At 39.2% G+C, this 22,343-nt stretch overlaps 1 protein-coding gene across 1 annotated transcript; it reads left to right on the top strand.

Moving 5' to 3' along the window:
* Nucleotides 1–20,096: 20,096 nt before the first annotated feature.
* Nucleotides 20,097–22,343, top strand: LOC148927246 (RING/U-box superfamily protein). Its single transcript, XM_089070149.1, has one exon. The coding sequence runs from the start codon at nucleotides 20,275–20,277 to the stop codon at nucleotides 21,484–21,486; it is 1,212 nt and encodes a 403-aa protein (XP_088926275.1). The 5' UTR covers nucleotides 20,097–20,274; the 3' UTR covers nucleotides 21,487–22,343.

Below are 22,343 nucleotides of genomic sequence, written 5' to 3'. Positions count from 1 at the left end.
TTACTTTGGGTTGAGAGATTCGTTTTGCCACCATTATTGGTAATTGCCATATAAATCCAATATTCCTAACAAGTTGGATTTGATTTGTTGATGGAAATTTTGTAACATATTGTGACTCGAAAGTGGAAAAAATAGTATCAATATTTATACTGTTACTATTAGTTATATCAATTGCATGTTTTATTTATAGTATAGTTACCTGCTACACACATTTCTACATGATAAAGACACACCCTGATAAAAATATCACTGATACAATTGTCATATCTAAATTTGGCCAAGAATTATCACCAGTTCATCGACAAGTATGATAGGAAGTTAGCTATCAACTGCGAAGAACCCGTGATCAATATAGTTGCTTTCAATTATTTATTTAATTTTAAAATTATTTAATTAACTTCAAAAGTCAATCATATAAATTTTGTTACTCCATCATATATGCCCCACGTACAAAACAAGAGTTCGTCGTATTATGTTACTATGTTTTAATAACATATTCCATAGAATTTTAAATACTCCCTCCGTCCCAGTTTTATAGTCACATTTTGGCATAAAAGTCCGTGCCACATTTATAGTCACATTTAGAATTTTCCATATTTGGACATAAAATTTTACTCCATTATTCACTAAAATTACACCCAAATGTCATTATCAACACAAAAATAAACCAAAACAAAAATAAAAAACCAAAAAGTCAATAAGGGACCCACCTTCAACCAACTCACTTAATTTATTACACACTCCTTCATCTCACTTCATTTATTACACACTCCACCATCTCACTCTTCCATCTCACTTCATTTATTACACACTCCACCATCTCACTTTATTAATTACACACTCCACCAATTCCTTAAAACCCGTGCCCTAACTAAATGTGACTATAAATGTGGGACGGAGGGAGTAATAGTTGTAGTAACAATATTTTTAAAATAAATAGTGTGTACGATAAAAACAAGGGAAATTGGTCTCTAAAACCATGAACTTTGCCCAAAATTTGGTATTTCCCATGAACTTTGAAATTGGTATATAATATCACGAACTTTGCATTTTGTTTGGTATTTCCCATGGCATGTTTATTACTATATTTGACTAACTTACGAGGCTTTTATCATACTTGACACAATTAAATCAACGTGGTTTTCAACGTGACTTTTTATGCTACATGTTATGAACTTAAAAAATGGTTTCAAATATTATAAAACATATCACGGTTGCCTATGTTAAATAAGATTTTGATGAAAATATCTTATTTGAGTGAATTTGGGAAATACCAAACAAAATACAAAGTTCGTGATATTATATACCAATTTCAAAGTTCATAGAAAATATCAAATTTTGGGCAAAGTTCATGGTTTTAGAGACCAATTTCTCTAAAAACAAATAGAGAGAGATTTTCTTACAGGTCAACTAGTTGACGGATGATCCACGCAAGTACTGATTATGAGACATTATATGTATTGCAGAGGAGTTGTTGTCGATTATGTAATTGTAATTTTTGGCTTCTTTCAGATATGACGATGACAAGTTGACAACATTTCATCTTCAATTCAAGGTACAAATTTGGTTTTTTTTTTTACCAATCACTATTCTCATCTCAATGTTTGAACATATAGAATGAAGACAAACTCAACTCAAACTATATAACTGTACCCAAAATTCCTTCTACTTAAAAATATTTGTTCCAACATCTGATTTCACTATTTTAATTTGCACAGACCGGACAATTTCTGTTTAAGGGCTTCAATTTAAAGTAATGTACCAAAAAAATACGTGACCCATCAATGATATAAGTTCCTAAGACCCTTCAAAAGTCCTCACTCTCAATTAACAGTATCGTTTTAAGGGAAGCTAATTGTAATGTCTATTAAGTGGATCTAACTCGCCAATCTCCTCTCACGATTATGTAGCAAATTATATTAAATCTTCATCGAATGTGTCACTCAAGCATGAAGTATTATGGAACAATTTAAGGAAGAAACGAAGTAAAAACAAAATGGATATTAAATAGAAAAAGGAATTGTATAACCAAAGTCGTTATTAACACATCCCTAGTATCCTATGAGTTTAGTTACACATGATAGAATAATCTAAAAACATAGAATGAAGGGAAAACAAAGTAAACATAAGAACTAAAGCGATAAAACCTAAAGGTAGAATCCTCGTAGCCTTGATCTTCACTTGAATTCGTCTCCAACCTCTTGCACAGCGAAAAACTCTCTCAATTTATGCTCTAGAATTATGAGGCAAAAAGATGGTGAAAGTAAGGTAAAGTGTGTTATGAATGAAGAGGTTTGATGGGGTATTTATAGGGAATGGTTCGAATCCTATTGGTAGAAGGAAAAAGGTGGCTAATTTTGGTAAAATCTGGAGAGAAAATAGGTCAACTCGTGCGTCGCGTTTTCGCAGCGGACCGCTGCACCTTGGCCAGCGGTCGTTGTGCGTTGTCCGTAGCTTCTGCCATCTTGGGTAGCGATCGCTGCATGTGTTGTAGCGGTCGCTGCAAATTAGTCCAGTAGCTTTGGGAACTTCTCAAGTGATATACTTGGATTTGACATGGTTTTGGAGGATGGTTTTGTATGAATTTGATCATATTTTGTCTACCATTGGGCATGTTTATATCCACTTCTCTATTATGTTGGTATGTTGACCATTTTGTTAAGAATGTGTAGAAAAAGGTACAAAATATGTGGATGTGCAGCAGCCTTGGTTTGAGATAATATTAACTGGAGATTTTAAAGTCCAATCAGCCCCTAATGCATATCAATCTCTCCGTCTTCGAAAGAGCTTCGCGTGGGTATCTCGCACGTCTCAATCGGAGTTCGATAGAAGAAGTTATGGCCGTTATAAGAACACTGCACGTTCCCAAAAATTTCACGCGGCCGGGTGAATTAACCACCCGGCCGGGTACTGTGTTTCTGCGCGGAAAGAGAATTTTGCTTTATAATTCCACCCGGCCGGGTACGCTATTTTGGCGTATTTTTATGCCAAAAACGCGATTTTTGACGGGAGATTAAAAGGAAGAACGCCTAGGGTTCACATATTCTACACTTACCGCCTCCAACACTTACACACACCCCCAAGAACACTTTGAGAAAGAGAATTGAAGATTGAAGACTCCAGATCAGAAGATTGAAGACTTCATTCCATAGATTCGTTCCACAGGAGTTCTTAGTATCTATCTTTCATGTTTTTATTCGGATTCTTTGTGTTAAACTTAGTTTTCACCATGAACATGAGTAGCTAAACACCTTTTTGTAGAATTCTTGGTGATGATGCATTGATTCCATAGTTTTTATCTAATTAATTTTGTTCTTACCTTGCTCTTGTAGTTATTTGATTATTCTTGGGTTTATTCCTTTCAATTGCCTGATCACCACTTGATTGTGTAGGATTAATTAGATTAATCCGGAGATGAAATAATTAATCTGGAAATAAGAATAATTCACACCTTAATGCAATAAAACTCGGGAGAGTTGAGGTTTTGAGTGAGGTCTTTGACCTAATCGAGCTTTTGGGAGTTAGGGGTTTTAGGATTAGAAGGGGACTTCAATCCTAACACCTAATCTGCAGGTTTCTCACCTCGGGAGGGGGTTTAATCTATAATTATGGTCGACTTAGTAATTCTAGAGACACCAAAATGTAAGACAATTTGATTGGATAAGAGCATGGAATTGTGCATCGGATTCTTGAGTTCTACAATTTTCTCCATATTATCTTTTCACTCCGTATTTACTTGCTTTTACTTATTTATTTGCTTACTATATGCCTATTGTAGTGTTAGAAAAAAAAAACCAAACCTTTTCCGATTCTCTAGATAGTAGTCAACGTTTGTTCGTGGTAGTTAAGTTGATACGAATTTGTCTCTGTGGGATACGATACTCTTGCTTGCTAATTGCTACACTAGCCCCGTACACTTGCGGGTATCACTTGTGTTAAAATAAGTCGAGTCAAGTTTTTGGCTCGAGCGGTCGCTACGCATTCCCCAACGGTCCCTAGGCGTCTTCAGATTTGTAGCACAACTTTCTCCGGAGCAGGCCGCTATAGGTGTAGCGGTCGCTACGCATAGTGCAGCGGACCGCTGGATGGCTTGAACGCTCCAGACTTCCAACTTCGACTTTTTCCGTTCTTTTTGAGCTCAAATATGCACAATTCTCACAAAACATGTCAAAATACCAAAATAGATAATATATGCAAAATATGGACATGAATTGCGATTTAGACATTAAAAACAGACCAAATAAAGGCCATAAAATAGTGCAAAATCCGAGCGTATCACCGAGAAGGACAAGTGCATTAAAGTATTATTCTTCGTTGTAAAGGGAGCCGTTTGGCTTGATTCGGCTCCTACCCAGCCTCTAGATCTAGCCACCTTTACGGCCTTGGTCCCAATCGGATGATGTCGTGCACCGGATTTCGAGCCCCCTGCTTGTTTCTTGTGAATTGGCTTGCGACCTCCTCATTGGCGGGCGCAGATCGGCCACCAACACCGCTGCGGCGCTGCCTCTTGAAGTGTATTGGGCACTGGCCATGTTGGACTAGATGCCATCCGCCCACCTGTCAAAATAGTGAACCTTATCCCAAGTATTGGCATACTTAAAGGCCCTCCCAGTGTCTTGTAGGAAGAACATCATTGTCGCCCTCAAAAAGTCAGCTCCACTCGCTCCGCTTTGGTACTAATTTTCTTAATTCATGTAGATTCTACAAAAAATTTTGACGACGTCATTGTTGACTCAATCCAAAAAAACATCTTCCCAGTGCATGTTGGCGCTCCTCTCAGGCGCGTGTTGTTGTAGTTTCCAGTCACCCTTGCCCAAAAACCATTCCTGTTTTGTTGGTTTCCGACGACCGGATCTTATGAAGTATCCACACTTTGAAAAATTTCTCTCCGCATAGGGATGACGGGCAGTGGCATCGTAATCACCATCGGTCATCGGAGTATCTTCCCGAGTTTCTTTCGGATTTCCATCATCCCCCGGCTAGGTCTCCCAAATTTGGGATTAACGATTGTTTTGATTCGTGGAATCTTATAAGTTACCTCAAATATGGTTTCACACAGCCAAATATAAATATTTCTTGAAATTTTTTAGGAATATATAGTAGAAAAGATATGTGTTTTCACATAAGTCTGAAGTAAATGGATCTGAAAACTTTTTTATTCAACAGGAAACGCAATTTCCCTTGGTGTCTTTCAAAATCCTATTTTAGTGTAGGCTCCTATCAAGTAGGCATCTTTAAAATCGTGGAAGACGCCGATTTGAATGGCTTCGCTTCTAAAATTCACTTTGACAGGTCTCAACCGTAATGATACCTTTTACTCACTCATTCCTTGATACACGCTGGAAGAGATATGAGCGAGAAAGCAGGGGAGTTGTTTAGCCTAACAACTTAGAAAAATAGAAGAAGGAGTCAGCATAAAAAATCTCGGCATTTGTTAATTGTTATTTTCATGATTAAGTTGTTGCACTTTTTTAGCTCCATTAGTTATTGTAAGCCTATAAATATTGAGCTCTCCACAGACGAGAAATCATCTTGGAAACTCGATCTTTAGGGCGTTTTAGCGCAGACCTCCTGGTGAGGATTTTTATCTTCCGTTGTTCCTTGTTCTTTTACTGTTATCAAATAAAGCCGAGATACTTCCATCTTTATTTATCATCTTCTTTGTGTCTTGATTAAGCAGCAATCGAGTGATTAATTCTAAGCAATTCCGGAGCATTCCTTGTGCTCTTGATCTTCCGACGGCCTTTACTCTATCAAAATTGGTGCGGTGACGATGGTTAACACTCGGAATACGGACTCGCGACTTGACGGATTAGAGAAGGCTGCCGGGGAATTGGAGAAAGGTGTTGATTCCCTACAAGTTTCCGTGGGCAATTTGAATGCCCAGTTTCAAAAGACAAACGAACGAATTTCGGCGGTGGCTTCTCAACTTGAGTTGTTCATCGCAGAGATGCGAAAGACGAATGGCAGAACCACTGACGAGGAATCTGCGGAGAACCTGGAGTCGGGCACCGCGGAAAAAGCGACCACTGCATCTCTGACCATGCCCTCTTTCGACGGATCCGAGGCGGTCGGATGGCTGGCAAGGGCCGAACAATATTTCCCGGTCTCTAATACCCCAGTGGAGAATAGGGTGAAGGTAGCCATGGTGGCTTTGACGGGACCAGCACTCCCATGGTACCAGCTATTGATCAAACGCATTCCCAACCTCTCGTGGGATGGTTTTTTACAGGAACTGATGAAGCGTTTTGGGAACAACGGCGCTTTGGATGAATATGAGGCTTTCGCAGCGGTCCGCCACACTGGTTCTTTGGCTGACTATGTAGCGGTTTTCGAGTCACGCCTCGCCTTGGTACCGGACCTAGCATATCATCAATACTTGGGCTTCTTCTTGGCTGGCCTTCGCCCTGATGTTCGCTTGCAAATGAAGGCGGCCAAGGTCACAAACTATTCGGATGCGGTCCAGCTAGCCCTCATACTGTGAATCTGCCCCCATACTCGGGTCAGTCGCTGACCGCTAGCCAATCAGCCACTTCGGCAGCAGGTTCAGGGCGGGCTATCTCAAAAGGGTACTCCCAATCATTTTCTCCCCAATCAGCCATGGGACCATTCCGGAACCCCTCACGGAAATTCAGGAATATGTCAACGGAGGAATACCGAAAGCACATTACAGCAGGTACATGCTTTAAGTGTGGTTTGAAATTTGATCCCACCCACCGTTGCCCTCCAAAGACTCTCAACGTGCTAGTGTATGACGACGGTGATGAAATCTTGCCCGATGGCTCGGCCGTGGAGCCGGAGGGGGTGGAATCCGATCAGGAATTAGAGTTGTCAGAATTATCTTCGAACGGGCTGGATACCTCCCAGACCATGAAATTATTCGGAAAAATCGGCCAGCATAAGGTGCTAGCAATGGTGGATAGCGGAGCTAGTCACTGTTTTATTTCAGATCAGCTTGCTACGCTACTCAAATTACCGGTAACACCAACCATTCCCTACTCGGTGACTTTAGGTGACGGCTCTCGGGTCAGGGCTGCGGGGATTTGCAGAGCCATTGCCCTGACTATGTCCTCTGAGGTCTTTCCACTCTCGTGTTATATGTTTCCTCTGCGGAACATTGATGTTATTTTAGGTGTGTCGTGGCTAGCTTCCTTGGGTGATGTGACCGCCAATTGGAATGATTTATCTATGAAGTTCTCGGTGCAAGGGCGGCATGTGGCGATCAGAGGCGACCCTTCCTTAACCCATCGGGCATGCTCCGCGCGTGACATTCAGACTTTGGAGGCGGGCGATGCCTGTTGGGTATTCCGTTCGATGACTGACGATATATCGAAGGACTAGTTCGAATTTGATGATGTCCTTTCTGCGGCAGAACGACACCAGCTCCAAATTCTGACCGGGCGGTTTCCAGCTGTCATCAACGGCCCCAGCTCCCTTCCACCAGCCCGGCGGACGGACCACCGCATTACCCTCCAGCCAGGGGTTTTGCCTGTATCAGTCAGACCCTACCGATACAATCATATCCAAAAGGATGAGATGGAGAGGTTGGTAGCAGAGATGCTAGCGTCGGGCGTAATTCAACCAAGCACAAGTCCATATTCAAGTCCCGTTCTACTTGTTCGGAAAAAGGATGGCTCATGGAGATTTTGTGTGGACTACCGCGAATTAAATAAGCGGACTGTGCCGGACAGGTACCCCATCCCGATTATTCAAGAGCTTTTGGATGAATTGCACGGTGCTCGATGGTTTAGCAAGCTAGATCTGCGGGCCAGGTACCACCAAATTCGGGTTGCCGCCCCGGACATTCACAAAACTGCATTTCGCACGCATTCGGGTCACTATGAATTTTTAGTAATGCCTTTTGGCCTCACCAACGCCCCCGCCACCTTTCAGAGTCTCATGAATGACATCTTCCGGCCATTTCTGCGACGGCATGTTCTCGTTTTTTTGACGACATCTTAGTCTATAGTGATTCCTGGGAGGCTCACTTACGACATCTCGGCCAGGTATTTCTAGTCCTCCAGGAAAATCAGCTGGTTGTGAATCCAAAAAAATGCTTGCTGGGAAGACGAGAGGTAGAATACCTCGGCCATATCGTCTCCTTCGAGGGGGTCAAAATGGATCCCTCTAAAATATCAACGGTGATGCGATGGCCGACTCCAACCACGCTTAAGGGTATCCGTGGTTTTCTTGGCTTAACGGGATACTATCGTCGATTTATTCGGGACTATGGGAAGATTGCAGCCCCCCTAACAGCCTTGCTGAAGAAATCAGAACCGGCCACACCCAAGCGGGCCTGGACTTGGCCGACAGAGGCTGATCAGGCATTTCACGATTTGAAAGCCGCTTTGACATCAGCTCCCCTCCTGCGCACACCAGATTTTACTAAGGAGTTCATCGTTGAATGTGATGCTTCTGGTCGCGGCCTAGGCGCCGTCCTCATGCAAGACCGCCAACCCGTTGCTTATTTTAGCAAGACTCTCTCATCTCGTTGGCTAGCTAAGTCGGCGTACGAAAAGGAGCTCATGGCTTTGGTCCTCGCCATCCAACATTGGCGCCCCTATCTTCTGGGCCGCCGCTTCATAGTCCGCACTGACCAACGGAGCTTACGGCAATTGCTAGCCCACCCCTTGTCGACGCCGGATCAACAAAATTGGGCGGCCAAACTCCTGGGATACGACTTCTCTATTGTTTACAAAGAAGGTAGGCTCAACCGGGCAGCCGACGCACTTTCTCGCCGGGACAACGAGCAGATGGAGTTGACCGCCCTATCTCGCCCAATCTGGGCTGATTGGTCAGCAGCAAAGTCATCCGTGGCGTCTGACCCCCAGCTCCAAAAAATTAAAACTGCATTGGAAGAAGGTGTTCCAACCGCCCCACACTATGAGTTGATTCATGGAGCCCTATTTTATAAAGGCAGATTTGTGATTCCGTCCCACTCTCCATGGATTCCAAGGTTGATTGCTGAATTCCATATGACTCCAAGTGGGGGCCATGCCGGTGCCTACCGGACATATCGGCGCCTCGTGGCAAATGTCTACTGGCCAGGAATGGTCAAGCATGTGACAAATTTTGTTGCGGCATGTGCAACGTGCCAGAAGAGCAAGTCTGAAACTCAAGCACCAACAGGTCTTCTAGCACCTCTACCGATCCCAGAACATGTTTAGGAAGACGTGAGTATGGACTTCCTTTCGGGTCTTCCTAAGGCAGGCGGCGTCGATTGTGTGTTTGTGGTGGTTGATCGATTGTCGAAATATGCCCATTTTATGGCTCTCCGTCATCCTTTCTCTGCTACTTAGCATACTTGTTTACTAAAGAAGTAGTCCGTCTACATGGCATCCCCCGCTCCATTGTCTCTGACCGGGACCCCATTTTTCTGAGTTCATTCTGGCGCGAACTGTTCCGGGCAACCGGGACCAAGCTTAAGATGAGTTCGGCATACCACCCGGAGACAGACGGGCAGACTGAAGTCCTTAATCGGTGTCTGCAGACATATCTGAGGTGTTTCTCGTCAGATCAGCCGAAGCAGTGGAATAGGTGGCTATCTTGGGCTGAGTATTGCTATAATACAAGCTCTCATTCGGCGTCGGGCATGTCACCTTTTGAGATAGTATATCGACGACCTCCCCCAACAATCCATGACTTTTTACCCGGCGAAGTCCGAGCTCAAGCTGTGCTGGATAACCTGCGTTCCAGAGACGAGATGTTGGCACAGTTGCGACGTCATCTGGAGCGCACACAACAGCGGATGGTCGCCTCCGCGAACAAGCATCGTCGGGACGTGGAATTCGAAGTAGGGGACATGGTTTTTCTGAAGTTCCGTCCTTACAGGCAGTCCACACTCTTCACGGCTCCTAATCGGAAGCTTGCTCCCCGTTTTTTTGGTCCATTTCGGGTGGAGGCCCGAATTGGCAGCACGGCCTACCGTTTGGAGCTTCCAGCTGAATCCCGCATCCACCCGGTCTTCCACGTTTCATTGCTGAAACGAGCGATTGGCTCGGAGGTCCCTGCGCAGGAATTGCCCTCCTCATTATGGGATTCGGACCCCCCATTCCTTCCCGAGACTGTGTTGGAGAGGCGGGTGGTGAACCGGGAAGGGGAGGAGTTTGATCAAGTGCTTGTCAAGTGGCTGGGTCAAGGGATCGATGAGGCAACTTGGATGGACGTTGCTGATATGCATGGCCAGTTTCCTCTCTTTCGCCTTGAGGACAAGGCTTCTTCGACGGCGGAGGCAATTGATACACGCTGGAAGAGATATGAGCGAGAAAGCAGGAGAGTTGTTTAGCCTAACAACTCAGAAAAATAGAAGAAGGAGTCAGCATAAAAAATCTCGGCATTTGTTAATTGTTATTTTCATGATTAAGTTGTTGCACTTTTTTAGCTCCATTAGTTATTGTAAGCCTATAAATATTGAGCTCTCCACAGACGAGAAATCATCTTGGAAACTCGATCTTTAGGGCGTTTTAGCGCAGGCCTCCTGGTGAGGATTTTTATCTTCCGTTGTTCCTTGTTCTTTTACTGTTATCAAATAAAGCCGAGATACTTCCATCTTTATTTATCATCTTCTTTGTGTCTTGATTAAACAGCAATCGAGTGATTAATTCTAAGCAATTCCGGAGCATTCCTTGTGCTCTTGATCTTCCGACGGCCTTTACTCTATCATTCCTACTCACGTTTTATTGTAAAACTAATATATAAAAGTAGGACCCGCATCCCACTAACTTTTTCAACTCACTTTTCATTACATTTCTTAAAACCCGAGAGAGTAGTTTTAAAAAATGAAAATATATGGTATATGCAGGGCTCGCCAATCTCACTAATATTCCCTCTGTCCCAAGGAAGATGACCCTTTCTTGGGACGACACAGAATTTAATGCATGCTAATTTTAAAGTGTTTAAAAAGAGAGAGAGAGAAAGTTGATGGATGTTTAAAAGTAGGAGAGATGAATAAAGTAAGAGAGATAAAAGATTTTGATATTTAAAAGTAGGAGATATGCAAAAGGTAAGAGAGAGAAAAGGTTATTGGGTGAGATGAATAAAGTAAGAAAGGGGAAAGGATAATTGAGTATTTTAAAGTATTTCTTTAATAAGAAATGAGTCATCTTGGTTGGGACGGACGAAAAAGGAAAGTGGTTCATCTTCGGTGGGACGGAGGGAGTAATTTTTTTCAGCTTTAACGCCAACTTCGTTAGGGCCTTTACCATTTTCGGAAACAAAAAATTAGTTCTACTATTATGGAATTTTTGTCCCAAATTCTACCTAAATAAAAAAATTTCAAAAATAAACACCACTTGATTGGTTATTGTTAATCGAAAATTTCCAGAAAAAACACCATTTGATTGATTATGGTTATTATAAATATTTCCACTTTTAAATAAATAAAGAAATAAAACACCATTCGATTGATAATTGTACGGGAAAATTTTCCAGAAATAAACACCATTTGATTGATTATTCTATAGATATCCACTCTTAAACAATTACTCTCTCAAACCGCCATTAGAAAAAAGATGAGTCTCACTTATACAGTATATATTAGTCAAAAATAAAATATGAGTGAAATAAGTTAGTGCAATATGAGATCCTATTACTATTTAAATAAAAGTAAATCGAGACTTCTATTTACGAACGGACTAAAAAAAAATGAGGCTCATTCGCAGATATTCGCAGATAGAAGGAGTAGTACATAAAAGAACACCATTCGATTGATAATTGTACGTGTGACCCGATCGAGCCCCTAATTACAAGTATAATTTTTGTTTATTTGGTTCTAAAAAATGTAGAGCTCGAGAATTAATGAGTCAATCACAAAGATCGTGACAAACATGTATTTTGCTATTGAAACCAAATCTATTATCTTGTGCATATACTATTATATATGTTGGGATTGGATAAACTTTATTTATGACTTAAATTGAGGGATGGAGACTTCCATTCACTTTGAGCAATGTGCCATATGTTTGTCGTTTATAGATTGACATTGCAATTTGCAAGCCCTATTTTCAGCTACTCTCTTCTTTTTAACATTTGGATCTTCAATTTCCACCTGAAATATGGGTGTTTGCCTTTTCCATCCCAAAATATGAACAATCATATGTAAAGACAAACGCAAGAATCAACTCACATTTGTAAATTAAAACCACAACTTTGTTACAAGTCAACACCTAAATCTTTATTCACGTGTCTTCTATTTTCTGTTATTTCAACGAAGAAGTTAAGTATAATTAGAGATAATCAGTGATGAATCTAAGGATAGGCGCGTGCAGCTGCTCCGAACATTTACTATTTTACTCCAATAGTAACTAAAGAATATGCACTTCAGATTCGACATGAATTTGAATGCAAAATTGATAAAGTAAGAGAGAAGTAGAGAGTAAAAATAAATAAAGTATTAGTAGTGGAAAATGGGTCCCACCTCATTAGAGAGAAATGAATTACGAAATTAGAAAGTGCATATTCTTGTGGGACAGATCAAAAAAGAAAAAGTGTGGGACGGACTAAAAAAGAAAGAATGCATATTTTTATAGGACGAAAGGAGTAAAATTTAAACTTTTAGTATTATTAGTGGAGAATGGGTCATATCTCATTAGAGAGAAGAGTTCCAAAATTAGAAAGTGCATATTCTTGTGGGACGAACTAAAAAAGAAAAAGTATGGGATGAACTAAAAAAGAAAGAATGCATATTTTATGAGACGGAAGGAATAAAATTTAAACTTTTGCTACTATTTTACATAATAAAGAGTAAATAAGAGTGAATAAGGCTCTTTATCTAAACAATCTGTGTCTTCCATTTTCTATTTATTTTAAAAATCTAAACTTTTACTATTTTACGTGTAAAGCAAGAGCGTGAATAATTAAACTTGAATATGTTATAAAATCTAAACATTCACATGTCTTCTATTATATGTTATTTCAAAGAGACCATATTTTTTATTTTCACTCACTCTTCATTTTATTTTCTGCACTCATTTTGGAAAAATGAAAATGATAATAAATAGTTAAAGTGAATAAAGAGTAAAATAAGAGAGAGATTAATGTAGAGAAACTCTTTATCTACTTTTTTTAACTTTATTATTTCTCTACTTTAACTATTTATTACTTTCTCCGTTCCACAAAGTTTGTCTCATTTTACTATTTCCGTCAGTTCCACAAATTTTGTCCGGCTTAGAATCATACCAAAAATAGACATTAATGCATCATTCAATCTCCTCAATGTGTGACCCTTATTCCACTATACACCTCTATCTAATACAAAGTCAAACAATTTCTTAAAACTCGCGCCGGATCAAACCGTGACAAACTTTGTGTGACGGATGGATAATCATTTTACTAAAACGAATGCAAAAAATGAAATGATTCTACTACTGTAGGACAGAGGGAGTATTTATTTCTGCCCTCTCTATTTTCAATTCTTGATCAAACATCGGGTCAGATAATGAAACTTGAATACATGAGTCCCTTATTCATCAATGGGTTGTTGACGTCGGCCTCACAAATTGGGTCTAAGAGAACTTGGCGATTTCAAAGTCGTTTAAAGCATATAAAATATTCTTGATCTTCCCGGCGTATGACCGAGATACATTTAGTATTAGAAGAAAAGAACAATTAAAAAAATTAGTACTACCTCTATCCAAGAAAAAAAAAATTGTATGTTTTTCGTACTTGGATCATATACCAAAAGTAGTCTCTATTCCATTCACGATTAAATGAATCACTTTAACGTAATGAATCACTTTGACTTGACACGATTTTAAGAAATTATTTAAGTTCTTAGGAAAATGAATGAGAAAATCAATTTTAGAGTGGAATGTAGAATCCAATTTTATACTCCTAATATAGAGTTTGAGAGTAATTGGTAAGTTCAGTGTAAGTACCACTTACTATAAAAATTAAGTAGATAATTTAATTGTGTACATTCTGAAAAAGATAAAATGATCTTTTAAAGTTTTATTAAAAAAACTTTAATTATTTGTTCTCTCTTATCGTATTAATTAATTTTGTATTAAATCAATAGGTAGATAATGGCTAGGAGGATTTGGAAGTCATTATAGCATTGAGATTTCCAAAGTTTAGCAAAGGATTAGCTCGAGATCCCATTAGTCATCGTATTTGATTTGGTATTGCTACCACATGACTTCGAAAGTCAATTTTTTATGGATGGAGCAATATGGTATTTAAAATTATATTCTAAAAGCATCTCCATCCATGCTCTTAGTTTAAGAGCATGGAGGTAGGCTCGGACCCACTGTTACTTCTTATTCTTAGCTAAGAGCACAACACCCACATCCGTGTTCTTAGCTAATGACAAGTTCAAGAGTCCCACCACTCTATTATTCAATTTAAATAAAAACATTTCCACAATATTAAAATGCATTAAAAATACCCAAAATAATATTACAAATTATAAAATAATTAAAAATTACATAATTAAAATCCTAAAAATTAAAAATTACATAATTAAAATTCTAAAAATTAAAAATTACATAATTAAAATCCATAAAATTAAAAGTTACATAATTAAAATCCATAAAATTAAAAATTACATAATTAAAATCCATAAAATTAAAAAGACCCACTACTCGTTACCGAATTTCGTCCAAATGTGATTGATTAGATCTTTTTGTAGCTCAGTGTGGGCTCTTGTATCGCGCATTGTGTGTCTTCTTTCGATCTTCTCGTTCACCGTCGTATGCACACCTCGCCGTGGGGGAGACCTCGCGGTTGAGCTTTCGGCTTCATCCTCGTCGTAAAAGTTAGCCGCCCTCGGTCCTTCGTCAGCTATAATCATGTTGTGCAAGATAACGCACGTGTACATGATGTCGGCGATATTCTTAACGTACCAAAGCTGAGAAGGGAACTTCACAATGTTGAATCGGCCTTGAAGGACCCCAAAAGCTCTTTCGACGTCTTTCCGAGCAGACTCTTGACGCTGCGCAAAAAGAATTCGTCTCGGCTCTTGTGGATTGCTGAACGACTTCACGAAAGTCGACCACCTTGGGTAGATACCATCGGTGAGATAGTAACCCATGTGGTATGCATTTCCGTTGACGGTGAAGTCGATCGCCGGTGCTACACCATTCAAAACATCATCCAAGAGTGGTGAAGAATATAGCACATTCAAGTTATTGTTGGATTCGGCAACACCGAAATATGCATGCCAAATCCATAGGCGGTAGTCGGCGACCGCTTCAAGGATAAGCATTGGGCAACCGCCTTTGTGGCCGCTTAAGAATTGCCCCCTCCAAGCAGTCGGGCAATTCTTCCACCTCCAATGCATGCAGTCAATGCTGCCTAGCATACCGGGAAAACCGTGGACTGTTTCGTGAAGACGAAGCAACCATTGACAATCATCGATGATGGGTGCCCGAAGGAATTCCGCGCCGAAAGCAGAACGAACGCCATCGCAAAAATTCTTGAGGCATAGGATTCCAGTTGACTCACCGACATGCAAATACTCGTCGAAGAGGTCAGCCGTTTGCCCAGTAGCAAGTTGTCGGATGGCACAACTACACTTTTGCAACGCCGAGAGACTTTGCCGACCGGTTGCGTCTACACCTGATTGAAAGTATTCGACACGGGTGGACAATGTGTTGACAATACGCATAAACAACCGTTTTGACATGCGAAAACGGCGTCGAAAGTAATCTTCTGGATACCGCAGCTGGTCGGAAAAATAGTCGGCAACGAGCCTTTCGTGGGCTCCCTCTCGATCACGAGGGATGTAGCGACGTTTTGATCTAGTTGGTTGAGGGGCGGGGGTATTGACGGCGACATAAGCTTCGTAGGTGGAACGATATTGTTTATAATATTCTTGTTCTTCGCGCTCCGCTTCCGCAATGAGATTGGTGAAATCTATTTTTGAATTTTTTAGAGAGGGTTTGAGTGAGAGAGGAAGATGTATTTGATTTAGTTTGAATGGGAGATAATTTAGTGTGAAAAGTGGATGATGAATGTGTGCATTTATAGACGATTTTGGGATTAAAAAAAATCACAAAAATCCAAAAAAAACGTCCAAAAACGGCTCTATTTTTTTTGGAATCCAAAAATATATTTTTTAAAATTTTTGATATTATTTCTAATTATTTATGAATTTTTTTTTAAAAAAAAAGAAAATTCGAATTTGTCAACGGCTAAGCTGTTGGCCCATCATGACGTGCCACATAAGGCTGCTCAGCGGCACAGACATGCTCTTAGCTAAGAGCAGCGTCGTACCGCTAGCACTGACGGACAACTCGCAGCGGCAGACGGACGAGCTCGTGCTCAGTGGCACGGACGTACGGACGGATTTGCTCCACTGCTGCAGATGCTCTAAAGAAAGCAATGTAGGAGCAGTATTTAAAACTAAGTCCTCGGACGTGTTATGGACACGCGTACCAATTAAGATTAGGCTAAAGTTGATTTGACTATTTGATAACACCCACGCACATTAATTAAAAAATAAAAATAAAAATAAAAATAAATGAATAAGAAATGTGTCTAGGCATTCATGTGCCAAAAGAGTATGTATAATCAGGGTCCAGGGACCATCTCATGTGGGCGTGGGACTTAGTTGCTAATCCTTAATCATAGAGCATTAATATTTGGCAACATGTATGATGCTCTCATTTAATTTTTGGACACCTCTTTGTTCAATTAACTACTACTACCTGGCCACTTTTTACTATAAAGCTATAGGTCAAGTAAAATAATGTTACTCTATCAACTTATTGCAATGAACGATCACTGTATATAGAGAGAGAGCAGGATTAAAATAATTTTGAAATTTATATCAAAACTATAATCAAATGTAGTTCATTAGATAAAAGAATAAACTATAGAAATTATAATTTTTTTTCATTATTTAGACACAAATACGACATCGAAGGATACAATTGTCCAATTGGCAATTTTATTATACATACATATAATTAAAAAATACATACATTTATCAACATTATATATATACTGCATTTTGGACATTATATACATGAGTAGTGATAAAATGTAAACTCTATATATCGTACAAACTCCAAACTACGATCTGGATCGTTAAAAGATGACACAATTAACAACATCAAAAAAAAAAAAATCAACACAATGTCAATACAACATCAACCGTTGACATTTATGTTGACATTTTTTGTTGCTATTATTTTATCATCTGTTGACATTTTCTAATTGTCGAAATTATAGTTTAAAGTTTATACAATATTTAGAGTTTGCATTTGATTACATCCTTTATATACGTTGTATTTGAGAAATAAACCATGTCTGAGGATACTATGTTAATCTTTAATTAAGTACTGAATATGATGTGTCACAGTACACTATATTATTCATATTTAATTAATACTATATGATAGATCATTGTTGCAAGCCGTTGTAGTAGAAGGCAATTTCATGAATGTTTTAATGTAGTAGTTATGTAGATAAACAAACAATATTGGGTTCAACTACAAGAATGGTAGAGTTACTGTGGGATGTAAAATTTCTACCTGTGAATAAACATAAACATTCAACTAACTATTTAAATCCGAAGTACAATAATATTTCTTGGGCCCTCAAAATTTTCATTCATATTCTGTTTTTTAAACTTTACACCCATGAATGATATTTTACACTGTTATTTTGGGGATTCTAAAATATGTCCTACAAAAAACCCAAAACAAGTGGACATAATTGGAGGGACTCAAGATTGAAATCAATATTGTACATTACACAATAAATGCACGTCAATGAACTTAGGGCAGTTAGTTATGTTGCCTGGAAAAGTATTTGGATTAATCATTATTATAAAATTATGTATTTCTCTTATATTAATTAGATTTCTGCATTTCTTAGAATTGGAAGACCACAAACTTATTTTATATCAAATGAATTCATCGTACAGTTTTCAAAATTTAATAACTAAAAATGGTTCTTATGTTATGGGCTATTGATTTTTGTTTTTTCAATTTCTATTTTAGAGCATTAATGTGATCTACACGGCGAGCTGACAATTGACAATTAACTATTCGTAGATCACACATCATTTTAACTATTATTTTTTTATTCCATTCCTTAACTAATGAATAACATTCGCAATATTCCATCACATCTACGGATTCCACTATTTCATTTCATCAATTTAAAAATACAATTAACATAAAATCATTTTATTAATAAAAACTCATTAAAACCACAAAAATTACATTACAAATTCCTAAAAACTAAAAATGCTTACATGATTAAAATCCTAAAAATAAAAAAACTACAAAAAATTACTATTCCGACAGCTTCGGCATGTTTAATTGAGACATAAGGAACACAACCATTTGGTAATATGTCGCTCGTTGTAATTGCGTCATACAGGAAGTGTCGGCCGTTATTATGGCGAACAACATTCTTGTTAAAACTATTGTGGAATTTTTTTTTATTTATTTTTCGGGGGGGGGGGAGGGGGGGGGGGGGGGCTTGGTTTGGTACGTCTCATCTCCGGCCTCTAAACATACTTGAATTGAGCATGCAGATGAAAATTTCTAGTGATAAGAATGAGAGAAGAATAAGTGAGATACTTTTTTTATGTGAAAAAAATAAATGATGATTGTGGTATTTATAGATGATTTTAGAATAAATTGGAGGTTAATAAAATTAAAAGAAGAAAAAGAAGAAAAACGAGTAATATTCGGAGAAGTGAAATTTTTTTAATTTAATTTAATTTTTTTCAATTAAAAAATATATATAAAAAAAACTTCCAACAGACACTCCAATGTCCACTGGCAGGAAGGCGAGTAGGCATCACGCACCACAAGACGCCACGTGCGGGGCGCGTTGCCGCCAGCTGGGGATGGGTTCTCCAAATTGGGTGTCCCTATGAGACGGGTTACTTGTAATGGGTGTTCATTACCATCCCACATTATAGAAGTAAAAAATGTGAAAGCAATATATAAATGCAACTATGTAAAAAATGTGAAAGTAAAAAATGTGAAAGCAATATATAAATGCAACTATGTAAAAAATGTGAAAGCAATATATAAATGCAACTCTTACCCCTTTAGTATGAAGCCATTTGAAAAATGTCCCAAGAAAAAAAAAACCTAAAAGTTTATTCCAAAATGTGTAATATTATACTAATGTGATTTTAGACGTGCATAAACAAATCCTCTCTAGTATTACACTCATGTCTCTAAAAATATGAACTATTTTATTTGTAGCTTGTTCCTTTAAATTATAAACTTTCTAGTTTTGAAATTTTTTTTTTATCTAATGAGGTGAGATTTACTCTCTACTAATAATACTTTAATTATTTTTTATTTCTATTTAATCGTTGTGGACTCCATAGTTGTAAATTGCACTACACCATCTGTCACTCTAAATGGAGCATTTCTAAGATAGCATGAGAGTTTATGTAATGTTGTTTTGTGAGTAAAGTAGAAAGAATAAAGTAAGAGAGAGAGAAAAAATATTAAGAGAATGATATTTCCAGATTTAAACATATGTAATTTAGAATGAGACATTAAAATAAAATGTGTCACTAGCAATGGAGTTTACGAAAGAAAATTGATCCTGCATTTCTACGTCACTACCTCTAACCCTATAACAAGTGAATTATGTGGATTTTTATTTCAATAGGCGGAACCAAAATATTTTGATGTACAAAATGCAGACGTCCATTAACAAACAAAATTGCAGGAAATGGAGCTATTTTTGGGGTCCATTCAACACTTCCACTAACTCCCACATTGACCCCAAATCTTCCCAAAAGTTTTCACTTTTTTACAAGCTTTGACTTTCAGCATAAGCCAGATTTGTCTTCCCCACAAATGCACTTTCATAAAATCAAATATACCAGACCGGAATAATCGCAGTACTGAAATTAGAATGTGATTACATTCGCTAATGAAATTAAAATACAATAGCTCAGATTGCTCTGTTTCATTTCACAAGGAGTAAAAGATTTGTAGTATTAAATTAATTTTGATATACAGTAGTAGACTTAATTGTGCATTGGGGTTCGTCTTTTTCCCCAAGTCAACCCCAGCTCTATTTTTTTTGCATTATTTTAATAGGGTGGCATTGGATTAATTTTCTTGGGGCTAATTCGATCCAATATTAATGGGGTGCTGTTCCGGTGCTGGATTAATTGCACCCAAATTCAAATCTTCACCTTCTCTGCCACACATTTATTTCCCTTTTATCAAATTTGACCTTCCAGTTTCCTTTTCTTCTCATCACCACTCCCATTTCTCCAAATCCCCTCAAATATACAATGTTGGTTTGAATCTTTACCACAATTTTCCAACATTGTCAAGAAACATGAGGTGGGTTAGCGTCGAAAGCTTAGAAAGCTCGAATCTTTCCCCCTCCCAACACCCATTCCTTCCGTTTCTCTCTCCTCCGCCGCCGCCGCAGTCAAATGGGTTCAATTTGAACAACAGGGTCACTCCCAACATGCTGCTGATAATCATAATCTTAGCCATCATCTTCTTCATCTCTGGCTTGCTCCATCTTCTGGTGAGATTTCTTCTCCGGCCCGCAAACAGAGATCCCGACGAGATCGACGATGTCACCGCGCTGCAGGGCCAGCTCCAGCAGCTCTTCAATTTGCACGACGCCGGCGTGGATCAGTCCTTCATCGACACTCTCCCTGTTTTCAGTTACAATTCAATCATAGGGGCGAAGGATCCCTTCGATTGCGCTGTGTGTCTCTGTGAATTCGAGGCGGATGATAAGCTCCGTCTGCTGCCGAAATGCAGCCACGCTTTCCACATGGACTGCATCGACACGTGGCTGCTTTCGCACTCCACCTGCCCCATTTGCAGGTCGTGTTTGCTCCAGGATTTCTCCGCGATGAGCAATGTTCGACCTCCCATTGTGCTCGTTCTTGAATCCGGGAGCGAGAGCTCGAGAGAGATCGCTCGTGTGAGCTCCGACAGGTCGGAGATCGCTAGCGAGATTGAGGTAAACGAGGAGGATCGGAGCAAGAGAGTTGTGTCGGTGAAGCTGGGGAAATTCAAGAATGTGGAAGGGGGAGGTGAAGAAGGGAGTAGCAATGGGGCTTTTGATGCGAGGAGGTGCTTCTCCATGGGCTCCTTTGCTTATGTAATGGACGAGAAATCGTCGCTGCAGGTCCCGATCAGGACTCCGGTGAAGAAGAAGGCGGCGCTGCCGGGGCGGCGGCCGGCGATGTCGGAGTGCGGGGGTTGTGATTCGAGGCGGGAATTCAACGATTTCGAAGCGTTTAAGGCGATTCAAGGCGGCAACAATAAGGAGGGTTTTTCGGGGTCGAAAACTTGGAGGGATGTGGCATCGAGGAGGGCGGTTTCGTTCCGGTTCCCGGTGGAGAGGACCCGGGGGGACGGGAGGCGGACGACATCGGAGAGGTGGGGAGGTGGAGAGGAAGAAGTTGGGAGCTGCAATAGCTTGGATTCTCAGGCAAATCCACCATCATTTGCAAGGAGGACTCTTCTTTGGATCATGGGAAGGCCTAATAAGGTTGTTCATTCATCATATTTGACTGATCTTTAAGCACATTTTCCATTCAAATTTTAGTGAATTAGGCAAACTTTATGATGAATGAAATATGAGCACAATTTTTTTTTTTTGGCTTTTCACTTCACAAAATCTTTGAAATTATTTCTACATGTATGTTAATTTTATTTTGGAATACAAGTATGGTTCGTTTGTTCTTGCCATTCTACCTCTTTGGAACCAACTGTGCTGCCCCTTCGGGCAACAAGTATGGTTCTTGCTCTGTTATTTAGTAGAGTGATTTAATTAGTCTTAAAAGTGATTATGTGACTATATGAGTAGTTACTTTACCAATATTTTCTGGCAATATATTGAATGATTCTGCCTTGCTGTATGCATGTGAGCATTTAAGTTACAAGGCGAGAACTGTACTAGTTAGTTTGGAGCATTTATTCTTACCCATTAATTTGATTTGAAAACTCAGTTGCCTTGCCTTACCCTTCTATTCTCCACATTGATTTAAAAAACTTTTCTTTTTGATAAATTAATAAAAATCCATCAAATTTTGTCAAGGTTTGGTAGTTGTGAGCATCAAATCCAGGTATGTCAAAATTTGGTAGTTAAAAACTTGGAAGAAGCATGGATTTGATTGCTAAGTTGGTTGCTGATTTTCAAGTTTAGGTATGCTGCAGTTGAAAATAAATCAGTCAATCTGCTACAATGGCTACTGCTAATCTTGATTATTGGAGTCTAAGATATCATTAGTTTTATTCACATTTTTCGCTCTGTCTGAATTAAATAGAAATGACTTGTTTTGATTGGCATTTATTTTGATATGGCCTTCGGAAGTGTGATTGTCGAATGTAACATCATATGTTGGGTTATGAAATTGAAACGTGGACCCATTGAGAAAA

The sequence above is a fragment of the Salvia hispanica genome, chromosome 4 (assembly GCF_029641045.1).
Source record: "Salvia hispanica isolate PSC_SH4W2 chromosome 4, Shi_PSC_v1, whole genome shotgun sequence".
In the NCBI taxonomy this organism is placed as follows: Eukaryota; Viridiplantae; Streptophyta; class Magnoliopsida; order Lamiales; family Lamiaceae; genus Salvia; species Salvia hispanica.
Note: the sequence above shows the minus strand (reverse complement) of the source record. Positions and strands in the feature narration are given on the sequence as shown.

Coding starts and splice junctions, on each gene's coding strand:
- LOC148927246 (XM_089070149.1), top strand. CDS start 20,275: ATGAGGTGGGTTAGCGTCGAAAGCTTAGAAAGCTCGAATCTTTCCCCC.